The sequence below is a fragment of the Mus musculus genome, chromosome 4 (genome assembly GCF_000001635.26).
Source record: "Mus musculus strain C57BL/6J chromosome 4, GRCm38.p6 C57BL/6J".
Lineage (NCBI taxonomy): Eukaryota > Metazoa > Chordata > Mammalia > Rodentia > Muridae > Mus > Mus musculus.
The window spans coordinates 134,525,308-134,537,443 of record NC_000070.6 but is presented as its reverse complement, the minus strand read 5'-3'; the positions used below and the strand labels follow the sequence as shown (position 1 = coordinate 134,537,443).

Sequence of the window (12,136 nt, the reverse complement as noted above, 5' to 3'; positions counted from 1 at the left end):
TAAGGCAAGGAAACATGCTGAGCCAGGACATGTCAAAGCCTAGCCTGCCACAGAGGAAAGGCTCTGCAAACCAGCCCTTTGTTCCCATATCATTTTCACTGACACAGAGGTAAAGTCAGTTTCCAGGTTAAGGATGGATTATAACCAATTATTTATCTTTTAAAAAATATTTATTTATTTATTTATTTATTTATTTATTTATTTATTTATTTATTTATTTAATGTATGTGAGTACATTGTCACTCTCTTCAGACACACCAGAAGAGAGCATCAGATCCCCTTACAGATGGTTGTGAGCCACCATGTGGTTGCCGGGATTTGAACTCAGGACCTCTGGAAGAGCAGCCAGCGCTCTCAACCGCTGAGCCATCTCTCCAGCCCCCAATTATTTATCTTATGGGGAGCAGTGCAAAATGAAGTACACACACACACATACACACAAACCCATAAGAAACGTTTAAATGGTCAGATGCCACACAGTGGTGGTGAAAGAAAGATGAAATTTCAAGACCTGTAAGTCATATAAAGTACTCAGAAATTGCTGGTTGTTTGTGAGCCTAGAGGCTGTCTGGGGCTGAGAAAAGAGAAAAACAAACCTGGGTATTCCCCGTAGTTAAAACACTCCTGGGAACATCTTGACCATAAGATAAAGAGGAATGTGAGGACATAACAGGGCTATCTGAACTGAGTCAACAACTCACAGAACTCTGACACCCTGCACGTACATGTAATTTTTCTCCTGATGTTTGAATAAGCCAATAGTGTGTTGCTATGCTGAATTCCACACCCCTAAGCCCCTTACCCCATAAAAACCCCTAGCTTTCCAGCCTCGTGGCCGACATCCGTTATCTCCTGTGTGGGATGCATGTCGGTCCGGAGCTCCGTAATTAAACGACCTCATTTAATTCCATCAAGATGGTCCTTCGTGATTTTTTGGGTGCACACCGAATCGGGAATTGAGTGGGGGTTTCCCCACTAGGTTCTATCAGTGGCTTTGTCGCTGATAGACTATCTGACAGTGATACCCAACAATCAAAAAGGAGCTGAGAAATTCCAGCTATCTATCTTGGCATGTGCCCTACCGGTGTTTAGAAGTAAATGTCTACAATTGTGATACAACTTCCCTGGGATTTAGCACAGTTGCAACTGTGCAGGTTTTTGTAGCCTGGAGCAATAGGCTTTACCAATTCACCTAGGATGTAGTATATTCTGTAGGTGTGTGTACGTACTCACTCTATAATGTTTGTGTAACTCAGTCACCTAAGGACACGTTTCCCAAAGAGTACCCGTTCTTCAGCAACATATAACTGTAATTTCCAGAGGACAACAATAGAGAAATAAAGCATGTATGGGTGTAGTAAGGCAGGTCTGGGCATAATGCCCATTGTGACTGCACAAAGCTGTCCACCCACGAATCCAAAAGATTTGTCCCTGGCAGGTGGGGATTATAGGCTTTGGGAGAACTGGTGAGTCAGGCAAAGCCACGTGCAGAGAAGAAAGTGTATGCCCATTAACTGGATGCCATGGAGACCGGTAGAAAGAGCGACCTTGAGAGCTTTGGTGTCTCCGAGTGCCATCAATCCACCCATCTCATTAACAGACTGAACTATGCTGCACACGTGTGTACGTGTATGAGCGTGTGTGAGACAGAGAACTTTAAAATAGAAGACAGCTATTCCGAAGCACTGGAGGGCATGCCTGAAAGGCGAAAGCAGCCATTTTTGCTGGGGGATGTATCTGGGGGAGCATGAAATGGGACGAGGGTCCAGACTAGATAGGAAAGGCTGAAATGCCAAGATGAGAGGATTCGGAGATCTGCAGCAGGAGTATGGACTATTTCCAGTGCTGAGCAGCAACACTGGCAGACTACCGCTTCCCAGAAGTTTGTTGACACTAAACACGGGAAGCAACTCCTACGGCAGCAACTAAACTTGGGAGGAAAACTCCAGCGGGATGCGCGCACAGACTTCGTGCCCTCCCCCGGAGGGGTGAGGGCGTGGCCCGGGGAGGGGTGTGGCCTCCTGGCCGGTCTGCCGTCCACTCAGAGCCCGCGTCCATTCCGGGCCCCTCTCTAGGCCCGCCTCTCCTGGGCGTGGTGCTCGCCGCGCAGCTGCAAATGATTGCTTCCGGAGGCGGGTCAGCGGAAGTGAGGGACTTCGAGGCCGGGCCGCCCGCTGGGGTAGGAGGGGCTGAGGTGAGTGTGGCGCTGGAGTCCGGGCTAAGCCCGATGCGGGGTCCCACAGGAGACGGGCTCGGTGAGCGCCCTGGGCCGTCGCCGGCGTCTCCGTCCCGGCGCAGGGGAGCACGCGTTCCCTGTTCCCGTGCAAGTTCTCGCGGGAGTCGCCGCTGTCTGCCCCCCTCGGTGAGGGCACTGGTCCCCAGGCGTAGTTGCTGGCCGTGTCACCCAGCGGTTGGGGTCGCCCCAGCCGTTGGAGCGCGGTACGCCCCGGGCCGCGCGGCGTATCTGGGACCTACGCCGGCCTGGAGGCTACTGAGCGGCCCGGCCCGGCCCGCGGGTCCAAGGGCCGCTGGACGCGCGGTAGGAACTTGGCCGACCTTGGCCCGGGCCGGGTCGCCGTCGCGGGGGTGGGGACCCGTCGTTGAGGGCGCAGGGGGCTGCATCTTGCTGGCCACCGGCGCCTCGTGAGACCCTCGCGCGCTCTGCCCGGGTGTCCGCCGGGCACCGCTGGGCTAAAGTTTCTCCCTGGCCCAGGACCTGCCGGGTCGAGGCGCTCTCGGAGCAGAGAGGGTCTGCCGAGAGTGGCCGCACGGGAAGACGCGGGCACGGCCAGCGCAGAAGGAGCTGCGGCAGCGCCGATGTGCGGAGGGAGAGCCGGGGCTGCGGAACCGGCTAGAGCGTCTAGCGGGCACGCGGGGGGCGGGGCCTCGAAGCCAAGTTAGTGTCGCCTACAGCGGTTTCTTAAAAGCAAGCCAAGTGCTTACAGCGGCTGCCGGAGGCCGGGATATGGGCCGTTCGGTTACTTCCATTTCTGTTTTGAGCACCCTCGGAAGGCGATCCAGGCTGCCACGGAGTGAACTGCGAACCCCAGGCTGCCAGGGACAGAGTGATGGATGAGCTGGGTGCTGAGGGACTGAGATAAGCTGGATAAGTTGGGTCCCACAGAGGCAGTGGTATAGACTGGGGCACAGATAGGTGTGTTGGGAGCTGGTAGCCCGGTAGTAGCATGGCCCCAGCAGAAGACTAGGGAGTGAGTATGGTCGCAGATCGTGTACTTGCCAAACTGTATTAGAGCTTGGTCTTAAGAGAGCTGGAAGATGGGGTATATCCTGCTGGCAGGACTGTGGAGTCTAGAAGAGAGTTGAAAGATTTAAACACCAGAGTAATAGAACCGGCAGCTTGTTAAACCCGAGGTTTAGATTCGGTTGGAGTCTTTGGAGATGAAGCAGGACAGGAGAGGGCGTAATGGCAGGAGTAGCACAGTTAAGTGGCCTTTAGCAAGAAGTCTGGCACACAGGGACTTTGTAGGCTTGAACATGGCTGCACATATCAGAACCTGGACCAGACTTTAGACACTGTCCACTGAACAGCCATTTGGTGACTGGCTAGACAAGTTCTTTCCTCTCTCCATGTATACTCTCATGACAACTCTCTAAGGCAGAAGAGGAACTCCAGCTCTCCCTTAAGAGATGCCGACCATCCAGTTCATCTCCTCACTGTTGAGAGCCAGACCTAGGTTCTCCAGTGACTCTCACAAGACCTCTGGTCTGCCTTTTGCAATCCCTTGGGATGCTCTGTCCTCTTTAGAAGACTTTCACTTTCCTAGTCTCTCCAAACTCACCATGGGGCCCTGGGCTGTAGTTACCTCTTAATGAGACCCAGCCTTTCATTGAAAAATGTGTCCGGGTCCTGCAGGTCCCATTGGACTTGAGTTCCTTAAAAGCACAAATATCTGCATGCCTGGCACTAGTGGGTATTTTTGTGTTTAATAGACATAAACGCTCACTAATTGAACCTCCGTGCCAGGGCAGCTGTGAAGGGTACAGTTAGGAGTACTGCTTTGTATATTAACCTTATAAATTAATTCTCAAAATTTACGAGTAACTGTCTTATTTTAAATTTTGTTAAGCACTTTGCCCACCCAATTTCACTGACCTTTAGGGTAGTCTAGAGTGGCAACTTTACCTTTCTCCATTTTACCAATGAAGAAAGCAACATCCAAAAGCATTATAAGACACAGTCATAGATGAGGAGGACAAAACCTCTTGGGGCTGGAGGTGTGGTTCTGTGACAGAATGTTTGTAGTTGGGGGTGGGGTGATCCATTCCAACCACTTAAAGCTCTTTTCCCCATAGCCCAGTAGACTGAAATTAGCACGAGTTGGCCGTTGAATCTTTCTTACCCACTTGAATTCTCAAGAATAAATGCTTAGTTGGACGGCATTCTTGGTTTTGCTCTCTGTTGGGCTTTGTAACCACCAGAGTGCTCTCTCTACATCTTGGAGGTGTTGCCTCAGTTAACCTTAGAGCCTGGAAGTTTCCCTAGGTTGGTCGAGCTTTCTCAACAGGTCTGAAATGTAGCCTGTAATGGGTCTGGGTTTAGAAAAGCCAGGGACAAGGAAGGGCAGCCTTCGTGGCTAGCTTTCTTCCTTTAACCATTGGCGGTGCTGGTTTTAGTAATGGCTTATTTTGTGGCCACTCAGTGCTGCTGATCTCTGGGGGTTGTTTCACAGGAAAGGAAACCTCGTGCTCCTGGAAATGGCCTGATATGAAGGAGCCACCCCTCCAGCTTTCCCTGTGGGTGCCTCGTCCTTCAGGTACAGGAGCTGGCTGAAACATCAGGAATGGAAGCCAATGTGGTAAGGAGGCCCAAGCTGGGGGCTAGAGAGCCGAGTACTGTACTGGCTTAAGAATGATATGAGTCCCTGAGACACCAGTTCATGTTTGCTTTTCCCTGAAGCCCTGCCATTTGAGCAAGGCTGGGTCCTACTTTCTATTTTTTTTTTTTTTTTTTTTGTACAGAGAAACATGAGGGAGCCAGAACAGCCATACCACCTGCTAATTCTAGTTCCTTCTCTAGACCCTCCCAACCATTGGCATATGTTAGCAGCAGCAGCTGTAGAGACTGAGACTGGCCCTAACAATTGGCTTGACTCACCTCCAGGAAGAGAAAGGCAGGCAGGGAACAGTAGTTGGACTCACTCTGAGGTTTGGGGTTGTCTGTCTGTCTTCTCTAGACTATCCCAATCTGGCAAAACAAGCCACATGGGGCTGCTCGAAGTGTGGTAAGAAGAATTGGGACCAATCTCCCCCTGAAGCCCTGTCCACGGGCATCCTTTGAGGTGAGTGTACAGGAAGGGTTCTGTGTATGGGAGGTGGATGCTGCTTCTGTGCCTCCACATCTTGCCAGTTGCCAAGGCTTTTTTTTTTTTTTTTCTTTTTGCCTGCTTTCCTGGTCACTTTGATTTACTGAGTATTTATAATGGATCCTGGACACTGCCTTTCTGATTGCACACAGACATGTGACCACAACAGTCAGACTTCCAGAGTGCTCATAAATTGACAATCTTTCATCTTATATTTGTTGCTACTACTAAGTGACTGAGGTTTTATAAGCTTCCAGCAATGCATTTTTATCAGAGCAGGCCCCAAAGCCTTTGCTAAACCAGATCTCCAGATGACTTACATCTGAGGCATCTGTGCCTTGTGTCTCTGTCTCCGTGAGTGCTGTGACTCCTGAGTGGACCACTTTGCCTCTATTTTTAGTGTTTCTCTGTGGCCTCAAATCCCCATACTCTTCTGTGCAAACATGGCCACTCGATTACTGGGCCACTTTACTCTGTCTCTATGGAGGCTTTAAAAGCATCCACTCTACAGTAGAGATTCCTGACTGGCCAAGGTCTCTAAGACTTGCTTCCATTAAGAACTTGCGGTGAGGCACCAGCCCTGTGTTGGATGGTTATGGTGCAAGTATGGGAAGCAGAGACATAAATATGTGCATGAGGACCTGAGCCTTAGGTGTTAAGAGAAACGAAAGAGCAAGTTGAGTGAGTCTGTGTAGGAACTGAGTCCAGGGTTAGAAGTGGTGTCAGGGTTAGTGGTAGGTAAGATTGGGATGGGAAGTATGTGGTTCCCAGACAAGTGTCTCATTACTGAACACTATCCAGAACTGTCAAAGGAGCATGGGAAGGTCCTGGTTACTCAGAAGCAAAGGGAATACAGCTGTGTAGTGACACTGTAGGCGTTCCCTCACTTCTGACTGTATCCATGGCCAGATGCTACTGAGCCAAGACAGTTACGGATGCAGGCTCTTCAGAGTAGTATATGTGAGTAGCATTCATATTTAGTATGCGGGACTGAACAGATGGCTCAGCAGCTGCTTTTCCAGAAGACCCAGGTTCGATTCCCAGAACCCATAGGGCACCTCACAGCTGTCTGTAGCTCCAGTTGTAGAAGATCTGACACCTTCTTCTGCCATCTGTGGGTACCAGGTAGGCACATGGTACAGACATCATGCAGACAGCACTTTAAAGGGTGGAGGGGCAGTTCAGGCCAGTCCCATTAAATAGCCTGATTTGTAAGCAGGAACCTGTCCTTACTCTAGGAAGCTTTTCTAAGTGCTGGATTAGGGTCCCCTTTGCATTCATCTGATTAGTTCATCGAGTTGGGTAAATGTTGAATTTTGCTTTCTCACAGACCCTGCCCAACATCTCTGACCTGTGTTTGAAAGATGTCCCTCCAGTCCCTACTCTGGCTGACATTGCCTGGATTGCTGCAGATGAAGAGGAAACATATGCTCGGGTCAGGTAGCTGCTCTGCTGTGCTGGGCAGTTTCTACCAGAAGTGTCAGCAAGGAGGGTGCTTATAAGATGCTGAGGGGCGATAGGATTGAGAGTTATGGGCTTACAGGGGAGTGGACTGTGGGGTGAAGGAATTTAATCAGTGACATACAGCAGCTAGCTGTCTGTAGTAAGACATACTTCTCTTCCTCTGGCCCAGGAGTGATACACGCCCTCTGAGACATACCTGGAAGCCTAGCCCTCTGATTGTCATGCAACGTAATGCCTCAGTGCCCAACCTTCGTGGCTCTGAGGAGAGGCTCCTGGCCCTGAAGAAGCCGGCCCTGCCTGCCCTGAGCCGCACCACTGAGCTGCAGGATGAGCTCAGCCACCTGCGCAGCCAGATCGCTAAAATCGTGGCGGCAGACGCAGGTAGGAGCCCCACCAAGCAAGTAGTGTATAGCAGGCTGTCCTTTCCCTGCCCCTGATTAATGAGCAAGATACGGAGGAGAACATTTATAGTCTGTGACTCGGGAAGATAGGCACAGGGCTCTGAGGTGCTCAGCAGGTAAAGGCACTGTCACCAAGCCTAACTTTTGGAGTTCCATCTCCATCCCTAGGACCCACATGGGGGAACAAAGACCAGACTGCTGCAGGTTGTCCTGACCTACTCTGTGGTAAACCTGTACCTACACACTTAAATAAGTGTAATAACATTTCTTAGGAACTCTAAAGAGCTGTTTCAATTAAAACGGGAGATTTTGTCTAAAACAGCTCATAGATAGCAAAATTCAAAATGTAAAACCAAAACACCATCACAGTTGAGAAAATGACAAATGTAGGAAATGCAGGCCTTGCTTGGCTTCTGTTTAAACCAGGGCTTCCAGCCAGTGGTGGTGGTGGTGTGCACCTTTAATCCCAGCAGTTGGGAGGCAGAAGCAGGCAGATCTCTGTGAGTTCCAGGCCAGCCTGGTCTGCAGCGTTCCAGGCCAGCCAGGGCCACACAGAGCAGCTGTCTTGGGAAAAACAGAAATAGGGCTTCAAACCTGTATCCCACTGTGGAAATGGGAGCATTTAGAAGTCATGACTTCCTGTGGGATGGGGTTTCTGTTCCGGACACTCAGCTCTCAGTGGGAAGACTCCCTTGAGGATATTCCACCCGTGGCACTCACTCAGGGAATGTGTGTGTGTGTGAGTGTGTGTGTGTGTGAGAGTGTGTGTGTGAGTGTGAGAGAGAGAGATGTGGCTGTACTGCAGCCCAGTGTCCATGATGCCTGCTGTTGTTTTCTCTTTCAGCTTCGGCTTCATTAACACCAGATTTCTTCTCTTCCGGAAGTTCGAATGTCTCTTCGCCTTTGCCTTGCTTTGGGTCCTCCCTCCACTCTACAACTTCCTTTGTCATTAGTGACATCACCGAGGAGACGGAGGTGGAGGTCCCTGAGCTCCCAACCGTCCCCCTACTTTGTTCTGCCAGCCCTGAGTGTTGCAAACCAGAACACAAAACTACCTGCAGCTCATCTGAAGAGGATGACTGCATCTCTCTGTCCAAGGCCAGCAGCTTTGCAGACATGATGGGCATCCTGAAGGATTTTCACCGGATAAAACAGAGCCAAGACCTGTGAGTATCTGACAGGAGCTCTGGCTATCTCTTACTCCTGGCTCGTGATGAATGCATTCACATTCGCATTCATGGTTGCTGCATTCACAAAGCTTGCTGAGTGACTAGGACCTAGTTTGAGGAAAAAGCAACACTTTGCATTTGTTCTACTAGTTACCTCAGTCGAGTGTTAAGACTGCAGCTATGGAGCTGGAGAGCACTTAGTTTACACGCTGCTAGCTACCACGTTTCCCATGCTCTATCCTTTCGAGGTTTTTAGGACATACTGGTGTCTCAAACTAGTAGACTTTGGTGGAAGGAAAATTTCATAACAGGTTTTATTGTTGAAATAGTGAGATGGCTCAGTGGTTAAAACCACTATGCGCTCTTGCAAAGGACCCAAGTTTGATTCCCAGTACCCACAGTACAACTATCTGTAACTCCAGCTCAGGATCTTACATCTCTAGCTGCTTTCTGCAGGCACTTGCACTCATAAATAGTACTGTATAATGCAAAACCTTCAAGTTCAGGGACTTGAGAACCAAGCTTTGTTTTTAGATTTAAAAAAACAGGGTTTTTCTGTGTAGCCCTGGCTGTCCTGGAACTCCTCTGTAGACCAGGCTGCCTCTGCACCTGAGTGCTGAGATTAAAGGCATTTGCCACCACCTCGTGCCTTCATATATAAAATATATTATGTAAAATTCATATAAATCTGGCTGCTTACCAAAACTGATTTAGGGCGGTGTTTGTTGGTTGGTTTGTGTTTTGAGACAAGGTCCTCCTGTAAAGCCCAGGCTGGCCTTGAATTTTCAGAGTTCTGCCTGCCTCTACCTCCCAAGTGCTGGGATCAAAGGCGTGAGCCACCACGCCCGGCCCTGATTTGTACACATTAAACTTACAAAGCAGAATGCCCAGAGAATGAAGCTGTGGGACTTTGTTCAAGCCTGAGGGAATTTGAGCAGGCCTGGAGTTTGAAGCAAGGCCATTCTCGGAGCCCCTGAGAAGCTTCCTGCTAGACAAGCTCTGCAGCTGCCTGGGGGATCCTGTCCTTCACAGCTGCTCCAGATGTACCGAGTGACTCTACAGAGGGCCTTGTTCTTTTTTTTTTTTTTTTTTTTTAAAGATTTATTCATTTATTTATTATATGTAAGTACACTGTAGCTGTCTTCAGACGCACCAGAAGAGGGCATCAGATCTCATTACGGGTGGTTGTGAGCCACCGTGTGGTTGCTGGGATCTGAACTTCGGACCTTCGGAAGAGCAATCGGGTGCTCCTACCCACTGAGCCATCTCACCAGCCCCGAGGGCCTTGTTCTTGAGCACCTTAGTTGGAGGTGGAACTTGGTGGTGGGTGCCCAGTATAACTGTCCTTGTGAGTGCTGGGCAAAAAGCTTGCCACTCCAGCCTTCCTATCTGACACGTAAGGGTTCTCTGATCTCTTACTCCCCCAAATTCAGCTGCTGCGTCACTTCGTTTTGGTTGACCCTGATCCCCTTTTCTTTTCTCTCTTTTTTTTTTTTTTTTTTTGTTGTTGTTTTTCAAGACAGGGTTTCTCTGTGTCGTCCTGGCTGATCTGGAACTCACTCTGTAGACCAGGCTGGCCTCAAACTCAGAAATCCGCCTGCCTCTGCCTCCCGAGTGCTGGGATTAAAGCACCACCACACCCAGCTTGATCCCCTTTTCTTCTACTCATTGTTCTAAACCTTGCCTCTTGTCTGTGTAGCTCAAGCTGGTCTTGAACTTGTGGTCCTTCAGCCTCTGCTTCCCGAGTTCTACAAACAGAGACATTTGTCACCAGCTCAGCTTCTAGTATTTGGCTTCTTAGAGCAAATTATATCCAAACCATTGCCAAACCTGTCCCACATGTGTCTTGGCATCTTTTTCTCTAATAGAAGAAAGAATGATTCCGTTAGCCAGGTCAGCAAAAGTTCAGATAATGTGATAGACCAAAGACAATCCTTGTTTTACTTTCAGATTTGAAGTTAATCTTTGACCTTCAGGTATTTCTTCAAAGACCAGTTAAATTACACCTTCAGGAGATAAGTGTAAAAATTAGCAGCTTCAGACAACTATTTCCAGAGCATCCAGGATGCTCTTTTATATAAATGTGTGCCTACTTTAGAGTTCAATTTGTTCCCACAGTTCCTTATAATGTAGATGATTTTGGTCTTTTAAGGGCGGGGGTTGGGAGGAACCCACAACCAAACAGCTCACTTAAGGGAAGATGGTGGTAAAAGATCTCCAGGATGTCGTGTCTCCAGGACTAGTAAGGATCAGAATGGCTGAGCCATCAGTCATTTACTGAAGACCCTTTTGAGATAAGATCAGAACTCCAACTAATTGATAGGCCTTGATTTTACCCATATTTTGTAGCTGTGTAAGAAATATAGGCATTCTAGTTAAGAGATGGGTCCAGATCAGGTAGGCCAAACAGAGACTGTAACTCCAGCTCTGCGTGCCGAATCTTCCATAGGCGTGGGAACATGCGCTGGTAAGTGCTTCCCAGAGCTGCTGTGAAGATTCAGGGTAAAGAGTGCACATACACCATGACCCAGAACAGAGCAAGGGCTCCCTAAATACAGGTTCTTGTGTCTCAGGAGCCGGAGTTTACTGAAGGAAGAAGACCCTGCTGTCCTCATCTCTGAGGTCCTCAGGAGGAAGTTTGCCCTGAAGGAAGAAGACATCAGTAGAAAAGGGAACTGACAGCACTGACTGCAAACTGTCTCTTGCTCCTGAACTTCAATAGCTGCCTTCCTCACCGCAGATGTCTGTCTCCGAGATCTGCAACCGTCTTGCTGACTAGGGCTTGGGCTAGAAGAGAAGAGCTGGATTACTCGCTGTTTCCTGCACTTAAGCCTTGGCAGGAGCCAAGGTCTATGGTTTTTTGAGATGAAGCATTTGTTACAGATAATTGGGTAGAGTGGAGTGTATCTGCTTAAGGGGTGAAGTTTGTTTTTTCTTGTCTCTGAAAACTAAGCCCTCAATGAACGACTTAATTAACTCACTGCATTAGTCTCCATAATTGGTCTCGCTGGACACGTGCACAGCTGTGGCTCTCAGCAGCTTCCCTGCAGCGCCACTGGGCTAAGGGGGAGCGGCCATTTATGTTCATGTTCACAGGAAGGTCTTCTGCTGCTCCATCCTAGACCTGCCCCAGTGCCCAGCAGTCACCCTTCCCCTCTAGCTACAGAGTCCAGGCCACTGGACCAGCCAACATCTGGGCTGCTGCAGGGAGGCCTGGCCTATTTTTTCTTAAAACATATTTTATAAAACTACAACCTGATCTACCCTCCAGGGCCTCCTCAGTTCCACTGATTGAAATTTTCTTCTTCCATGGACTAAGTCCATCTAGGAAGGAAAAATGAGGAGAAAGAGTGTGGTATCCTCCTTCTAAGACAGTGACCGATTTCTCTGGGTTGGGCCAAGACTTTATTTACTGCATCATGCATGACTCACTCAGGGGCCCTTGGGGCCCTCTTCTCTATGATATGAATACTGTGTGTGTGAGTTGAAGCATTACCTGATATTAAATGAAGGATTTGGAGAAATGGTGAATTTTTTTCTTGGTTCATCTCTGAGTTTTGACCACAGTAACCTCTGGTGAAGAGAGAGCTCCTGACTTCTTTCTTGCCCTCAGGAAAGTGATTCTCACTGTGACCCTTTAATACAGGTCCTTATGCTATGGTGACCTCCCCACAACCCTAAAATTATTTTGTTGCTACTTCATAACTAAATTTGCTACCATTATGAGTTGTAATGCAAATACCTACATGCAACTTCAAGAGGCCATGAGCCACAAGTT

General features: G+C 49.0%; 1 protein-coding gene across 6 annotated transcripts; it reads left to right on the top strand.

Annotated features, from left to right (window-relative positions):
* The first annotated feature begins 2,056 nt into the window (after positions 1-2,056).
* Positions 2,057-11,889, top strand: Mtfr1l (mitochondrial fission regulator 1-like). 6 transcript variants are annotated; one of them, NM_001355188.1, is made up of 8 exons: positions 2,348-2,539; positions 2,714-2,896; positions 4,692-4,817; positions 5,196-5,300; positions 6,655-6,764; positions 6,958-7,169; positions 8,034-8,355; positions 10,932-11,889. In NM_001355188.1, the coding sequence occupies exons 3-8, from the start codon at positions 4,803-4,805 to the stop codon at positions 11,035-11,037; spliced, it is 870 nt and encodes a 289-aa protein (NP_001342117.1). In that variant the 5' UTR covers positions 2,348-2,539; positions 2,714-2,896; positions 4,692-4,802; the 3' UTR covers positions 11,038-11,889. The 6 variants fall into 6 exon arrangements, with proteins under 6 accessions (NP_084035.1, NP_001342116.1, NP_001243041.1 ...); NM_029759.4 differs by lacking the exons at positions 2,348-2,539; positions 2,714-2,896 and adding an exon at positions 2,057-2,194; NM_001355187.1 differs by lacking the exons at positions 2,348-2,539; positions 2,714-2,896 and adding an exon at positions 2,176-2,255.
* Positions 11,890-12,136: the final 247 nt, after the last annotated feature.